The 16,889-nt window shown below is 46.0% G+C and overlaps 2 protein-coding genes across 4 annotated transcripts in view; both read left to right on the top strand.

The window, feature by feature from the left end:
- Positions 1-1,647: 1,647 nt before the first annotated feature.
- Positions 1,648-10,978, top strand: MLKL (mixed lineage kinase domain like pseudokinase). The gene is given in 5 exon segments (XM_060288618.2): positions 1,648-1,773; positions 5,319-5,564; positions 5,567-5,770; positions 7,992-8,076; positions 10,917-10,978. Coding segments are annotated over 3 exon segments (513 nt in total). The 5' UTR covers positions 1,648-1,773; positions 5,319-5,320; the 3' UTR covers positions 8,057-8,076; positions 10,917-10,978.
- Positions 10,917-16,889, top strand: part of RFWD3 (ring finger and WD repeat domain 3) — a 44,138-nt gene continuing 38,165 nt past the window's right edge. For 2 of the 3 annotated variants that reach the window (XM_060288616.1, XM_030863362.2), the window contains exon 1: positions 13,906-14,038. The gene's annotated coding sequence lies outside the window, so the exon portion shown is untranslated. Of the gene's footprint in view, positions 11,058-13,905; positions 14,039-16,889 lie in introns of those variants that run through there. The other variant, XM_070044145.1, reaches the window with a different exon arrangement.

Below are 16,889 nucleotides of genomic sequence, written 5' to 3'. Positions count from 1 at the left end.
TTATTTGAATTTTCTCTCTTTTTTTCTTAGTGAAGCTAAGGGTTTGTAGAGTTTATCTTTAAAAAAATAAACTGTTTCACTGATTTTTTCTATTATTTTTCTGTTTTCTATTTCATTTATTTCTGCTCTAATATTTATTTCCTTCCTTCTGTTAACCTTGGGCTTAGTTTGTTCTTCTTTTTCTAGTTCCTTGAAGTGTAAAGTTTGGTTGTTTATTTGAGATCTTTTTTATGTAGGTATTTATTGCTGTGAACGTCCCTCTCAGTACTGCTTTTGTTGCATCCCCTAAGTTTTGGTATGTTGTGTTTCATTTGTTTCAAGGTACTTTCTAATTTTCTTTTGATTTCTTTTTTGACAGGATAGTTGCTCAAGAGTTGTTTAATTTCCACATATTTATGAATTTTCCAGTTTTCCTTCTGCTGTTGATTTCTAGTTTCATTCCACTGTGGTCAGAAAAAATACTTGGTATGATTTCAATCTTCTTCAATTTGTTAAGACTTCTTGTGACCTAACTTCTGATCTATCCAGAGCAGAAGCTACCTCTTGCTCCAGAGCTTCTTGCTCCAGACCTCCCCATGGAATCTGGCTGAAGCTAGTCTGCACTGAGACTGCATCCTTGCTTAGCTATTTTCTCCCCCTGCCCTATCCTACCCTCTATCCTGAGAGCCTTCCTTCAGTAAATCACAACGTACCTGATTCTCTTTTTTGGACTCTGCTACTAAGGAACCTGAGCTAAGAAGAAAACTGATGATGCAGTAGGTGGAGAAAATAGCAGGAGAATATAAATGAATAAACACCCCAGACGTCCTCTACCCAGGTCTTCCCTATCCAAAAAGTCTTCTCATACAATCCAATTCTGTCCTTTTAGAGGAAACAGCCTGATGAGTTAATGAATGTCATTCCTCAGACTTTCTAGCTGCGGACACAGCTAACTGTAATAAAACATGACTTGCACCAAAAGAGAAAGCTCTGCAGTGACCTTAGAGGAGGAAGTTGATTTCCGCCGAACCCCCCACCCCAGCTTAAGTGTGTCTCTTCCTTCACTCCCTTCCCCCAACCCCAATATTTTCAAGCACCGAGAAGCAGACACAAGCACCTTCTCTCTAGCTCTGTTTTTTGCTCATCTAATCTTTCCCATACTGTGTCCTGGTTATAATAGTTTCCTGGGACCTTATTCTTTTCTGAATCTCCGGCCCCAAGCAGAGGGCCTGGCCCCAGGAGTACTCTGTAAATAATTACTGAGAAATTTGGGGAAGGTGGGGGAGTGTGGAAAGGGCAAGGGGAGAATACCAGGAGGAAGGAAGGATCCTTCGCTCTGAGCCAGATGTTAAGAGGTTCTAGGGAACCAATGCACCCTGAGCCTGGGGTTTGGCTACAAGAGCCCTGTGAAAGCTCCGAGAAGGCGGGCCAGACTTCCCTGTCCGACACCCAGTCCTTTAGCCGGCTCAGGGCAAAAACAGCCGCCGATAAAGCTGATTGGGAGACACGTGGAGGGGCCGGGCTCAGGGGCCGTGAGCCGAACGTCGCTTGACTTCGAAGGGACACATCCGGCCGGTGGCAGCCGGCGTCGGGTGAGTCCCGCTCCGCCAGCGGAGCGCAGGGCGCGCGGCACGGGCACCGAGGGCAGGAGGCGCGGGGACTCGGCACTTCCCCCAGGGTCTCGCGTTCGCAGACTTCTCGCCCGGGAGGAAGGCAGTCGTCCGAGAAGAGAAGCCGAGGTGTCTGCCTGGAACTGTGCACAGGACCGACTGGACGCCCTCAGGAGGGACGAGGGTGAGTCTGGCAGTCGTCCCGGGGCGCGCGCGGTCCCCGGAGGCGGCGGGGCTGAAGGGCGCAACCAGATTCCTGGGCAGTGAGGGGAGAGCCGCAGTGGGAGGTGGGGTGACCCACGGTCCCATTTCCTGGAACTCAGGACCGAGTTGGTTTTCTTTCCTCGGCTCTGAGGGTGGAGCCGCCCGCTCGTGTCTCCGACTGCTTCCAGCTAAAGAAGGCGCGGCAAAGGGGTGGGCTCCGGGTGGAGGTCGTTGTGGAAGGGCCTCGGGAACCCAGCTCAGAAGAATTGGCCAAGCAGCCCCAGACAGACAACTCCAGACAGTGGGACATTGCCAAGGGAGATGATTCCAGATCTTGATGATTAATGCCCTCTTCCTTTTCTGGGGGCCCATTTTAGACACAAGGAGAGTAACCTTATGTAAAATGTCTCAACAGGAAAGGTTGCTTGGTGGCATTTTTCGGAGGGGAGGAGGAAATGGCATTAGAGTTCTCAATGGATTTATATTGTTACTACCGTTTTAAGATTTTTCACTTTTAAAATTAGTGACTTTTACCCCTCATTGTTTTTCTGCAAGTAACATATCCTTATCAAGGTTGTTAGCAGTTTTACATATTACAAATAGCACCTCAATGCACATCCTTAGTATCCAACTATCTGTACACATATGAGCTTTTCCACAGCACAAGTTCCTAGAAATTCACATTGTTGAGTCAAAGTATATATGTATTTATATTCCCTTTCATCCTTTTGGTATCTTTATCATATACTTAATAAGCCCTAAACAACTTTAGTAATTATAATTTTAATATCTTATAGGTAAGTCCCTTTTTATTACAAAAATCCTTGTTATCGCTACTAATTTCCTCTTTCAAATGAACTTGAGGATCATTTACTTTCAGTACCAAAACGTGCCATTGCGAGTTTTATTGGAGCTGCATTAAATTGGATTTACCTTTGGAAAGGATTGCCAGGTTTGTCATTTTTAATCTTCCCAGCTAGAAAAATAACAGTTCTTTCCATTTCGTTTTTTGGTTTTTATTGTGGGCATGCCTGGAGGCACTTGAGATCTTAGTCCCCCAACCAGGGATGGAACCCGAGCTCCTTGCAGTGGAAGCACGGAGTCTTAACCGCTTCTCTGCCAGGGAAGTCCCTCTCCATTTCTTGAAGCTTTGTTTTCTGTGGTTTTTCTCATACCACATTATCACTCTTCCTGCGAAATGTATTGTTTTAAATTGTTGCTTTGATGAGTGGGAGATTTTTTCCGATTATCTTTTGATTAGTTGTTTCTGAGATATGGCTCTTTTGATGAGGCTGACAATAAGATAACTGAAGCTTGGAGCTATGAAGCTGAAATCCTCAAGGTTCCTTGAGCAACATTTTCACATCTGCCTTTGTCTCCGGTGGACCAGAGAAAGGTATATAGTTCATTGCCCTCAGGAGTCCCAAGAAATGTCCTTGAAGCTCTCTGCTTAGCAACTGCGAATAGCTGGGCAGCCTGAGACCCATTGAGTCTTTTTAGGCATGCCCTAATACCTGTTACTTCTCTTGTTAGATCAGTATAACTCTAAGGCAACGACAAAAATGTATCAATTAGTTGCTTATTTGGTTTGGCTTCTGCTAGTTTCTTACTCATGCTTTTAAACCAGATTTGGGCTCCAGACCAATTACCTTCTTGGAATAGAACTGTTGAGATTAACTTTGTTTAAAAGTAGCTTAAACAATAAGGAAGATTATTGGTTCATGAAACCTGTAATCGAGGAATGGGGTAGACTTCAGGGTCAGTTCAAACCACCAGTGGCTCAATGTTGTCACTGAGGACTCATTCTTTTCTTTCCGTTCTGCCATCTGTAGGTTAGCCTCATTCCACAGCTTTAGAATCAGGGCTCCATGCTTTCTCACTCATATTCAGAGAGAGGTTGAGAGTTAGAAGCTGACTTCCTGGGCTGGCTTAGGGGAGCCAGGAAGTTCCCCAGCAAACGTACCCCTCAAAGTAGCCCAGGTGCCCAGTTTTGAACCAATCACTGTGATAAGCTACTAGGAATTGTCTGATGGCTTAGATCAACGTTTCTCAACCCCTGCACTATTGACATTTTGGGCTGGATCATTCTTCGTTGGCCGGGGGGGGGGGGCGGGGGGGGCGGTGGGAGGCATCCTATGCATCGTAGCACCTTGACCTCTACCTGCTAGATATCAATAACACCCATCCCCTAGCCGTGGCAACCAAAAATGTCTCCAGACATTGCCAAAAGTCCCAGCAGGGAGTGGGGGGCGTGTCACCTTCAAAGTTTAGAACCTTCAGTTTAGAACCACTGGCTTAGATACAAGTCTCACCCTTAGAACCAGGGGTGGGGCCAGCTCCCCACAAACTGATTGCTGAATGGAGGAGGAGCAGATAGTCACAGAAAATTTGGGCAACAATAGGAAGTAGAGAAATGGATGCTGTGTAGGCAACACAGATGTCTACCTCAACTCCTCTGGGCCTGAAAAATCTCTTAGTCTTTAGTGCAAAGGCCTCTGAGGGGTCAGCACTTACAACATGAAGGCTTATTGATGCATCGGCCAATGGGGAGGCTGGAACAAATTTACAGAGTGCTAAAGACACAGTAGAGAGGGATGGAGGTGAGGACCAGGGAGGCAGGGCTGCTCAAGCACTGGGAAAAGAGACAGAAAAGAAAATTTGAGACTGCAGAAGCCAACTTCTATTACAGTCCTGAATATCCTGAGCCGGCTGTGGCCAAGGTAGTAAACTGAGGCTTCATGGGCAATATCCCGTTGACAAACGTATTTTATTTGACCAACACAGTGTTGGACTGCACAGTTTTTAAAACATTTTTTGACTTGGTTGCAATATTTTAAATTGAGAGATTTAATATAAAAATCCAAAATTCTGATTGCTCTTTAAAAACTAGAAGATCTTCCACCACTGGGCCCTTTATCCTTGAAGAGTTGGTGACTTACTAGGTAATCCTTGCCTTATTTGGAAAGGGCCTGAGCTTTTCAACCTACTATCCTATAGTCACCCCTATGCTTTGGCAGGATATATTTGTTAGAATAGGCTAAATTTATTTAATAAATAGACCCCAAAATATAATGGTTCAAATGCAATAGAAATTTAGTCCATGGCAGATATTCCAGGTTTATGAGCAGCTCTCCTCCAAGTGATGATTCCGGGATCCAGGATTCTCCCTTCTTGGGCTCTACCACACCTAGGGCTACATCATCCTGTGTAACCAGCTGACAATGTGTGAAGGAGACAAACCTGACTCAGCCCAAAGGAACACTTATATTACTCACACCCCATTGGTGAGAACTAGTCACATGGCCACATCAAGGTGCAAGGAAGGCTGGGAGATGTAGTCCTAGCTGGGCCAACACTTTCCACCTAAAACTGGAAGATTTTGGTGGACAGCAAGCCACCAAAGCTACCTTACATGAAATTGATGGGGAGACCTCTACAGCCATTTAAATCACAGACACCCGTAGCCCAGTAGTAAATATGCAGGAGATTCCTGGGACTTAAACAAATTCCATCTGTTTCATCCAGATATGGATCAATTGAGGCAGATCATCTCCTTAGTCCAGCTTATCTACAACCAGTGTGAAGAGATGAAATACTGCCAGAAACAGTGCTGGCATCTAAGAAGCCATGTCCATGGCCTGCTGCAGCCTCTGCAAATACTCCAGGCCCAAGGAGAGAGGAACCTGCCCACCGAGAGAACCACTGCCCTGAAACGTTTCCAGGCTGCCCTAGAGGAAGCTAAGGAGCGGATAGATAAGTTCAGCAATAGATCCAGAAGTTTCTAACAGCAGGGCATGACAGAATACTCTTCAGTGGAGTGAACAAGAGGCTGAGAGATGTCTGGGAGGAGTTCTCACTGCTGCTTCAGGTGGATCAACGGATGCCTATTTCAAGCATCAGCCCAGGAGCATTCTGGCAACAGGAAGGTCAATAGGATGCAGAGGAAGACAGGAAGGTTATCCAAGGACTGAGAAGTGGTAAGGAGTTTTTTTAGTTGGGGGGACTCCAAATGGTGGTCTATTAGTCTCATTTTGGTTTACCAAAAAACCAGGAAGGCTGAAGAGGTTTTAGCAGGTATCTATTCATGTAACTCAGAACTCCGGACATCCCTGGGTACAGACATGGTGGGGGCTGGTGAGATTTGAGTGTGCCACCAGTGGCGGGGTGGGGGTGATACTGATGAGTCGGGTTTCCCTTTCCATTCTCTTTGATGTCAATCCTCCCAGCCTTAGTTTTTCCAGGACGTTCCATTAATATGTAAATTATCCAGGAAGAAAAATTCACTAATTATCTAAAGAAATAGGAATTGAGTACCATGTGCCAGGCACTGTTCTAAGTGCCGGAGATTCAACACAGAGCAAAATACTCAAGATCTTTGCCTTCACGGAACATAAAGTCTGCAGATAGAGGGCTAAGTAAATTATTTTATCTAAAGGCAATAAAAATCATACACATGGTAATGAGATGGAAAGTGACAGTGGGTGCAGCGAGAGTGGTCAGGGTGACATTTGAATGGACACCTTGAATAATCAAAAGGAATGAGTCATGTGAAGTTGAGGGAGAGGTGCATGGCCAGGAAGACAATGAATGCAAAAGCCCTGAGGTGGGAATAAATATGGCCTGTGCAAGGAACAGCCGGAAGCCAGGATGGCTTTAGTGTGGTAGGTGGAGAGATACCAGATGAAAGTGGGGAGGTAGGCCAAAAGATACAGGAGCAAGGTCATGCAGGTCTTGGTAGGCCTGATAAGAATTTTAGATTTGGGCTTCCCTGGTGGCACAGTGGTTGAGAGTCCGCCTGCCGATGCAGGGGACGCGGGTTCGTGCCCCGGTCAGGGAAGATCCCACATGCCGCGGAGCGGCTGGGCCCGTGAGCCATGGCCGTTGAGCCTGCGCGTCCAGAGCCTGTGCTCCGCAACGGGAGAGGCCACAACAGTGAGAGGCCCACGTACAGCAAAAAATAAAAAATAAATTAAAAAATAAATAAAATAAAAAAGGACACTTTCTATTACTACCATAACTTGAAGACAAGAATCACTTATCACAAATAGGTGACCACAAATAAAACCAAAACAATGTTATTAAATTCTGGCTGCATGATGCCTCCTGCCCAAAGGCCTGCAGTTCAGACCGGCATTCTCTTTGTGCAGAGGAGATGTCAGCAGATTTAGGGAGGTATTAAAGACATCCAACACCAAACTGAGACTTTCTTCTTGGCGTAATCGGAAAGACTGGAATTAAAAGAAGAATAATTTTCTCACTATGTCATCTTGCATACCACTTATCCATACTTTTGGAAATACTGCCTTAGATCTTTCTTGGAAATCATAAAGTTTATTCCTTCTCAACTCCCTACACTAGTGAGTTTTATGAGAAGTAATTTTGGACTGTAGGAGACACTGTTAGTGCCTATCCAGATGGCCTCTGATGCTTTTTACCTGCTCTGTACACTCATCCCCCACTCAGCATACTTTGGTGCTAACAGCTCATGGCCACCATCTGCAGAGGAATATCCATGGGCGCTGGAGCCCCTTGGCCCTGAGAGGTGAAAGTGCCCGGGAGCTTTATAGCCACCTGTCCCTGTCCCTGTTCCTCTCCCCCCAACCCCACCCAGTCCACAGTCATTGAACAACAGGTGTGAGTACAAAAGTCCAGCTCCTTTGCATCATGCAGAACAAACCCTGAGGGGTAGTTATCCTCTAGAGGTCCCCTTGGGGTCAGGCTGAGCCTGGAACTTCACCTGAAGTCACACCCTTGCTTGATTTCTTCTCCTTCTCTGTCCTGCTTCCTCTACTCCCTCACCTGGTTTCTCCTGGGAATACCTTCTTAATCAATCACTTGTACCCAAATCCGTGGCTCATGATCTGCTTCTGGGAGAGCCCAACCTAAGGCCAACTCTGTGATAACACCCCAAACTGGGAGGCAGGGGCTCCATTAATCCAAAACACTTAACACTTACTAAGTTGGTGGGAACCCCAGCTTCACATTCTGTTTCAACCAGAAGGGTCCTAGGTATGGTCCAACCATCCCGCCATGCCTCTGAGCCCTTTGCTTTGCTCAGTGCTTCCCAGGCAGAGCGCCACAGAGGCGTACAGCTCACAATTGTCACATCTCACCTCTGCATCCCTGTTTTCCCACCTACCCGTGGATAGCAAAGTCTGTGCAAAGGTCACTAATGTTCCCTGCCTTTGGTCGTGTCAGGCTGCACCATTCGGAAACACCTGCAGAACTCCACAGAAACATCAGCAGCACGAGCTTCCTGGTGACTAAAGACTGCGACGTGAAGGTGAGTATGGCCTTCCAGGGGCCCTTTGAGTTCGACCTGTGTGACTGTTTGGTGCTAGGAGAGGGACGCACGTTTCCCAGAGGCCTGTGCTTGCTCATTTCTCTGCCTTCAACTGAGTTCAACTCTTCCCCTGCCTGGACAGCTTCCCGTGTGCCCACCACAGAACAGACTCAGTCCTGCCTGCTCTTCTGATGCCCGTCGTCCACCACTGCCCAGGCACTCAGCAGGGATGGGCTAAGAGCCATTTCCCCTTAGATGCCTGGACACCACTTCTGTGTCCCTGCAACACCCATGAGGGGATCTTCTTAAGCCCAAGTAGGCATTCAGACTCACAGGCCAGCCATAGCCCACACTTGGCACCTGGAGGCAATTAGAAGGGCATCACGCAACACAGCTTGCCAGCAGGGCAGCATCAAATCCTTCTCTCCAGCCGGAGACGCCACACCTGTCCCCACAATCCTCCAGGAGATATTCTCCTCATCCTAGGTGTGACAGAAAGAGGCTCCCCTCGGGTGGGTGCGGGGCCATCCAGGCTTAGAAGCCTCACGACTCACAGGAGTCAATATTCTTTCTTTTTTAAGATTATTTATTTATTTATTTATTTATTTTCTTTACTTTTTTGGGTGCATCGGGTCTTAGTTGCGGCACATGGGATCTTCGTTGAGGCATGCGGGATCCTTTGCTGTGGCACATGGGCTCTTCCTTGTGGCACATAGGCTTCTCTAGTTGCGGTGTGTGGGCTGTCTAGTTGTGACACATGGGCTTTCTAGTTGAGGTGCAAAGGCTCAGTAGTTGTGGTGTGCCAGCTTAGTTACCCCAGGGCATGTGGGATCTTAGTTCCCTGACAAGGGATTGAACCCGCATCCCCTGCATTGGAAGGCGGATTCTTTACCACTGGACCACCAGGGAAGTCCCCCAGTAGCTCTTTATAGTCCCCATCCCCCCGACCTCTTGTCCATAAACAACTTACTAATCACCCATCATTTTAAAATCAGCAGCAATATTACTTAGGAGCATAGGTAACAGTCAGCGTTTGTCAGTTTCCCAGGGGAATAGAGCTAAAAGGTCCACTGAAATTCAGATTCTCCTATGGAAGAGAAAAGGCTTCTGTTAACTCGATGTCCACAGTTCCCAAGTGCTAAAGGAATATTTTCTCTGTCATCCACAGATAGCTTTCTCTGAATAACAGAAGACGGGGTTTTTCTGCCTTTCAGATGTCTTTCCCCGTAGCTGGTGTCATATAAGTGTTCACAAAGCACGGGCCTTCTCACACCTGACTGTAACATGTGCTATTCAGCCTTTCACCCCTGGTGGCTAGCGTGGAGCCAGATGTCAGAGGATGTCAGTGCTCACTGAACATGTGAATGAAAGGAGGAGGAGCCACCTAAGTGTCTAATCCTTTTTCTGACCTTGCCCCTACTTTTGGATCCCTGGCTGCGTTTAGGGCTGGCAGCCCTCTGCACACGGATGGTGCTGATGACAGATGTGCATGGACCAAGGAGAACGCACACTCCCATGACTTGTGCTGTGGCTTCTTTAAGAGCATGGCATTGACCGTGCAGGGTCAGTGGGGTAACAGGCTGCCTATAGGTTCAGATACAACAGAGAGGATGCCCCTGTGTTGGTTTTTTGTGTGTTTTTTTGGTCTGCTTCCGAGAGAAAATGAGCCATCGGTGACTCCAGGCACCCCGTCCACACTCACTCAGTGGAGCTGAGTCGTCAACTGAGAAAGCCCTATATCTAACATAGTAACACTAGAACAACAACATACCAAGTCTTACAGGTGCTTTATAACCATCGCCTCAAGTAATCCTCATGCCTCATTTTATAGAGAAGAAACCTCTTTGTGTTTCTCTTGGTCGTTACACCATAATAAATTGAACCCAGGATGCCAGCCAGGAGAGTAGCCACAGAGCCAGAAGACACCACTGGAAATACATCCCAAAGGAAAAAAACCATCCCCTGAAAATCATGTGTAGCACCAACCCCTTCCCTCTATCCCCCACCCGAGATGGTGCTGTTTCTTTCTGTCTCTGAGTCATTATCTAGCTTGCAGGATTTGAGCTGAGAAAACACAGACTTCCATCAGCTGACCAACTAAAGGAAAAGAAGCAGAGAGAGTCAATTCTGCCGCATACATCTCACCTCAGAGACTGGAAAATGTGTTTAATAAATATGACATAAAAGCTGAAATATACAGGTATGTTTATGTTCTCGTGCAGATTCTAACTCAGATGAACGGGACAAGAAAGTCCAAGTCAAATGCCATTAAGGAGGAGCACCTTAACTCTGTTGAATGGAATTGGGTGGTAATCAGAAAATTCACCGTGAGGACTTCCCTGGTGGTCCAGTGGTTAGGACACTGCGCTTTCACTGCCGTGGCCCAGGTTCAATCCCTGATTGGGGAACTGAGATCCCACAAGCTGCTCAGCACAGCCAAGAAGAAAATCCACTGTGTTTTCTGGAAATGGCTAGAGGGGCATGGGAAAAGGGAAACTTGTTACGGTTGTTCAGTTTCTTGGTTCTCTTTTAGCTTTGGAATCGCCCTCTGGGAAATCGCCACTGGGAAAAGCCCATTTGAAGGTATCCAGTGTGAAAGTTGGCTCAGATGGTGCTGGGATTGGGTCGCCTTCCAAGAGACTAGAAATTCCCATCAGTGCTGTCCTGGGCGCTTTGTTCTTCAGTGTGGGCATTGCCTGCGCTTGTCACTGGGGTCATTGGAAGCTCCTGTTTCTTCAGTTCTCAAAGTCCCTGGTTCCATTGCCAGCCATCAGCATCCAGAGAGATGTGTGTGTGCCAGAGCAATTTTTAAGCCTCCCATCCTATCATTTCCATGCCAGGCTGTGATTCCAAGAAGATCTACCAGCTGGTGGCTGTGGACCGGCACCAGGAGCCAGTGGATAAAGATTGCCCTTCACAGTTGCAGGAGATCATTGATGATTGCTGTGCATATGAGCCCTCCAGGAGGCCCTGTGTTAAAGGTAGGGCTTTTTCTGGTCTAAAGAGCATGGGCCACATGTGTTACTTAACATTTGTGAAAGATTTTCCTTATGTATCACAACCAGGGGTTGTTTTGCCCTTCGGGGGACATTTGGCAATGTCTAAAGACATTTTTGGCTGTCACAACTCAGGGGAGGTGGGGTGGGGTGGACATGCCATTGGCATCTAGTGGATAGAAGCTTCTCAACATCCTACAAGGCACAGGACAGCCGCCTACGACCAAGATTATCCAGCCCAGATATCAATAGCACAGGAGTTCAGAAACCCAGCCCTAAGGGCATTGTTTAGTCTAAAGTTGGGTTGCAAAGGCAGATTACTGCAGCCTATATTCTTTCTCTCCCTTCTTTCTCTTTTCTCAACATCCTGGGGGTAATTTCCTCTACTCAGACTTTTTTTTTTTTGCGGCACGCAGGCCTCTCACTGTTGTGGCCTCTCCCGTTGCGGAGCACAGGCTCCCGACGCGCAGGCTCAGCGGCCATGGCTCACGGGCCCAGCCGCTCCGTGGCATGTGGGATCTTCCCGGACCGGGGCACGAACCCACGTCCCCTGCATCGGCAGGCAGACTCTCAACCACTGTGCCACCAGGGAAGCCCTCTACTCAGACTTTTATTTCACCAGGTTATCAGCTGCTCCTCCATTTCTTTACACCATCTCCCTCCCTGGGAATGTCTCCCTCTCCCACTCTAGATCCAAATTTCTCAGACTTTCCACGAAGCTCCAGACACAAGAGAACATGATTCACAGGCAGTAGCCCCGGACTGGGGAAATGTTTCCACTGAAGTTGCTACAGAGTTCAAAGATACAAAATAATGTTTTTCTTATCTTTATTGTGATATGTATCACAGGACAGTAGTGTATAAAATATATATGTGCAATTTTTTTTAAGTCAGAGGAAAAGAACATCACATATCCACCCCTGGTTAAAGACTAGAACATTGCTACAAACTCAGAAACCACGTATGAGTCCCTTGTTTTCACATTCCTCTCCTGGAGTAGGACAGTGGCTACTCCAATATTTGTTGACCGAATGAACTAGAAAATGAATGAATGAAGGTACTGCTAATGGTAGAGGGAAATTCATGGCTTTCCCCAGAGCCTGGGGATGAGGCTCACCACAAGTGTAAACTTTCTTTGGCATATTTTAACCTTGACAGTTCTTTCAAATTTTTCATTTAAATTATACGTTCAGGTCCATAAAAGTAGTTACTATCATGTAGTTTAGGGGAACCCATTAGTTATGTCTTTTGGTGGAGAAAAAAAAAGACATCCATCTAAACAACTCTTCTATGAAGTGGCGCTTAGTGCATTTTTTTTTCAGTCTTTTTACAAATGGGCCAACGGGGGGTTGGTGTTTAAGTAATCACCCATAAAGTTGTAAATGGGAATTTCACCCCTAAAATGAAATACAGCCAATACCTTTCTCCTCTAACTATATAAAACTTTTGGAAGTTGGAGACAAGACTATAACCTTCTGGCTTGTGTGTTTATTCTTTCTCTTCTAATTAGTAAACATGGCCATTAGGTGGATCATGAATGAATATACTCTCAGAACCTTTTAGAAACATTCTGTATATTTTTCACTAAGCAGCCCTCTGTGTTGTCCAGATTTTTTTGCCATGTGATATTACCTATTAATTTTTTTTTAATTTTCAAAGAATCACTCAGTGTTTGATGATGTGCCTATGTATTCATTGACAAGGAAAGCAATTCAAGATATATTTTGAGATTAAAACACAATTCCATCTATACCTAAATATACACATTTAGATAGATGACGATTTTAAACAAAGTAACTAATGACTTCTCTGGAGACAATTTTTCTTTTTTGCTTCTATGTATTGTCTAAATTTTCTGCATTGGACATGCAGTTACTTATATAACAGTGAGAATCACTCAAAATGTTTTTCATTCTATGCCATAATATATGTATTTGTTTACAAAATAACATTCCTTTTCCTCATATTAACCTTGCTATAGCTCAGTAGAAGCTCCCTTAGGGGCAGGAAAAGGAAAAAAAAAAAACTACAAATGCTAATGTTCACTTTAGTGACAGGTTTGGAGGAGGAGAATATTGAAAAGTCAATTATTTGGATAATCCAAGGCTTTCAGTTGTTTACACTCTCCTCTGCTACTAGTTCCACTCAGAATTGGAAGCTGAGCAAATGAAATTCGGCAGTGTGCAGTCTGTGCCTGCGGTTTAGATTTTTAGGTCTTCCTCCTAAAGGTGAGATTTCGTCTTTCAGGGAAATGCTTGAAAAATGTTTGCTGTCAAGTGATGTGACGGTAGTTTAGTAGCAGGCAGTTTGTTGCAATGGTTTGGGATTGAAGAGACCGCGTAGGTAAGTTCTTTCGCATGAGCTCTTCAACCCACTGGAGGATATACAATATATGAACAGGATTGTCCCACTCCTCTTTACCGGCTCCGGGATACTGCGGGCAACATTTTGAAATTATTGGATTAGCTACCAGCCTTTGGATAAAGACATCTCCTTGACCAAAGACTTAGGGAGAAATAGCATAAGGCACAGTTTTAATATTTTCATCTTTCCAAAATGGACCAAGAAATCTTTCTCTTGCCACTTCCTCTCGCCACAAAATTCAAATAAAGAGCGGTAAAGCCGTTCTTCCGCTTTTCTCTTTGGGCGAGAGTTGACGGACGTAGGTTTCTACCAATTGTACGAGGCCTTCTCGAGCGTGGTCCCGCCTAGTCCGTTTACGAAGGATCAGCCAATGAGAGCACCGCTGTTTCAGCCAGTGGCGACCAAAGAAAGAAGAAGAGAGGGTATTGGCCGCCGACTGGGACTGCTGCCCAATAGGAGCAGGCCGAGGCCGCAACACAGGCTGGCGGATTGAGCTGCACAACCGGAAGTGGTTGTTGGCGCCAGTCCGGCGAGAGTTCTTCGAAGGAGACTGCAGCTGCTCCGGGGGTCTCGCGAGTCTGACCGCGTCCTTTCGGTTTCAGGTGAGGTGGGCGTTTGCCTCTTCCCAGACCTTGGGCGTCTGGCTCCGGGATGACTTCTCGGGCTGGGTCCATGGACGCTGGGTCCATGGACTCCGGGCCCCGGGACGCCCCAAGATGGGCTGCGGGCCGGCCTGGAACCCGGCTGTCTGAGGAAGTTCGGCCGCTCCGGACGGCCCCAACTGTCGGGGCTGAGTCTCCCGAATCCCCGCTCTTTTGGGGTTGCTGGTGAGGATGGGGGCGGGGAAGGCAGGAACATCGGGGATCCCGGAAGGAGCCGACTTGGCCGCGGGGCCGGAGTCACAGGTACCCGGTTTGCTCTCCAGGCAGCTGAGCCTCAGACTCATCGTCTGCAAATAACTGCCGTCCCGTGGAGCGCCCTCTACTTGCATCACTTTCAAGTTGAACGAAAGTTGTTCTGTCCAACTTTATCTCACAGCAACACTGTGACGTAAACACTTTTATTATCCCCATTTTACAGAGGAGCAAGTCGAATAGGGAACCTCCTAAGGTCCCAGAGGTAGGATGTGACAGAGCAGGGATTTGAACCCAGGTCGGCCCGACTCTCCGCCGGCGCCTCTTATTCTTTTAACTGGGAGCCATCATCCCGACTGGAGCGGACATTGGTTGAAATCTGAGTGACAAAGCTTGGGAAGATTACGGGAGGTCTAGAACCAGGCTGCTCACGGCCTGGGGCCGGGGGGGCGGCGGGGGGACGGAAGCCGACGCACCGCTGCTCAGCCCCAGGCCTGGAGGGATTTGTGTTTCCCCACGTTGATTGGGAAGCTTTGCTCCAGTATGGCGCTGGTTAGAGAACTTTCTGCCGGGATGAACATGTTCTATATCTCTCGTATCTCTGTGTCAATATCGGGCGCTAATATGTTCTTAGTTGTTGGGGGATTTTTGGTTGGTTTTGTGTTTTTAGGTGGATGGTGGGTAATTCAGTAGATATTTAGCATCTGCTCTGTACTTCTTGCTGTGTAGGATATACCGATGAATCAGGTTTGGATTCGGCTCTGGGCCTTTCACGTCTCATCAGAACTGGTTGTTCTCTAATCAGAGCTGGCATATGATGGGAAGAAATTTCACTTTTTAATATTTAACCATACTGAGAAGTGCACAGAATAATTTTTAAAAGACCCGTGCGTTCACCACCCAGGTCTAACAAATCTTGGCTTTGACTTTTTGATAGAATTCTTTTTTTTTTTTCCTTAAAAAAAAAAATTCTGTATTCAAAACCTCATGTGTACCTCTGCACCCTTCCTCTCCTGAATTTGGTATTTTTCATGACTGGGCTTGTTTTATACTATCTTATATCTATAAGTCCATATAGTAGTGTGGTTTTGCATATTTTATAAGTGTCCTAAAATTGGAATTAATAATGGAGGTTGTTCTGTAACTGATAAAATTTTTGAGGAAATTTACCACGTTGGGGTTCTTAGAAGAGAGTGTATGGTTACATCTTGACCAGAGGTTTTGCTTCACTTTCTTCTCCATTTTGAGTTCTCTCATTCTTGTACTTCAGTTAATCAAGTATTCTAGCTTGAGCTTTTAATATTATTATTTTTTAACTGTCTTTTGTTTTCTGAAAGAGTTACTCAGGTTTATCTTCCAGTCCTTCTATTAAAGCATTTATTTTGGCTGTAAATTTTCTTTTTTAAGAGCTCTTTCTTGTTTTCTGATTTGATCTTTTTTTCCTTGGCATTCTTTTAAGTTTGGATTTGTTTATTTATTTACTTACTTCTGTTTCTTGCATTGTATTCCTTGCTTTTCTCCGAGTTTCTGCTCTTTGTCTGCTTTGGTCTCTTTCTCTCATGTTGGAGGCTTTTCTTGAATGTCAGTTGTTCTTTGGCTATTTGTTCATTTTGAGGAGAGACCCCCAGAAAACTGATTGGAAGCTCTTTATGAATGACTGAACCTTACCAACCAATGGACTTTTACTGTTAGATGTATGGGCAGAGATCCAGCCATTTTCTTGAGAGTCAGAGCTGTCAGTATTTATAGATCTTTCCTCTTGAGCTGGTTTTCTCTAGGCAACAATCCTGTAATTTCCTGCCTTGAGGCATAGAGAATGTATGTAAACCAGAATATTGCGTTCTGGATTTGTGCAGCTGGGGAGAAGGGTTGGAAGTGTCTCACACTTGTGAAAGTTTGTAGACTTTCACTTAACTCTTTGTTTTCACTGCTGGTCTTAAGTCTGTCTGGTTCAAACCTCCAGTTGTCTGCAGCATAGGGGGAGGGGTTTTTTGATTGTTTGCCTGAGGGACAGAGTAACTACTTTCACAGGCTTTCCATCTCCGTCTTTCAATGCTATCTTCTTTGGTACATGGTTTTTACAGTCCCCTCAGTGGAAATTAGCTTGCTTCTCAACAGCACACAGTCCTACCAGTTATCAGTCCAAAAAACTGATTTGTGTGTCTCATACTCTCTTTGCCTTGTACTTGTGGATCCACTGCTTTCAGTAGTTCAGTCCTTATTTTATCGATCGATTTATTTATTTATTTATTTATTTATTTATGGCTGCGTTGAGTCTTCATTCCTGTGCGTGGGCTTTTCTCTAGCTGCAGCGAGCGGGGTCTACTCTTGGTTGTGGTGTGCGCGCTTCTCATCGTGGTGGCTTCTCTTGTTGCCGAGCACAGGCTCTAGGCACGCAAGCTTCAGTAGTTGCGGCATGTGAGCCCTAGAGTGCATGGGCTTCAGTAGTTGCAGCACACAGGCTTCAGTACTTGTGGCTTGCGGCCTCTAGAGCACAGAATCAGTAGTTGTGGCACATGGGCTTATTTGCTCTGCAGCATGTGGGATCTTCCTGGACCAGGGATCGAACCTGTGTCTCCTGCATTAGCAGGCATATTCT

Source organism: Globicephala melas, chromosome 19 (genome assembly GCF_963455315.2).
Source record: "Globicephala melas chromosome 19, mGloMel1.2, whole genome shotgun sequence".
Taxonomy (NCBI): domain Eukaryota; kingdom Metazoa; phylum Chordata; class Mammalia; order Artiodactyla; family Delphinidae; genus Globicephala; species Globicephala melas.
Note: the sequence above shows the minus strand (reverse complement) of the source record. Positions and strands in the feature narration are given on the sequence as shown.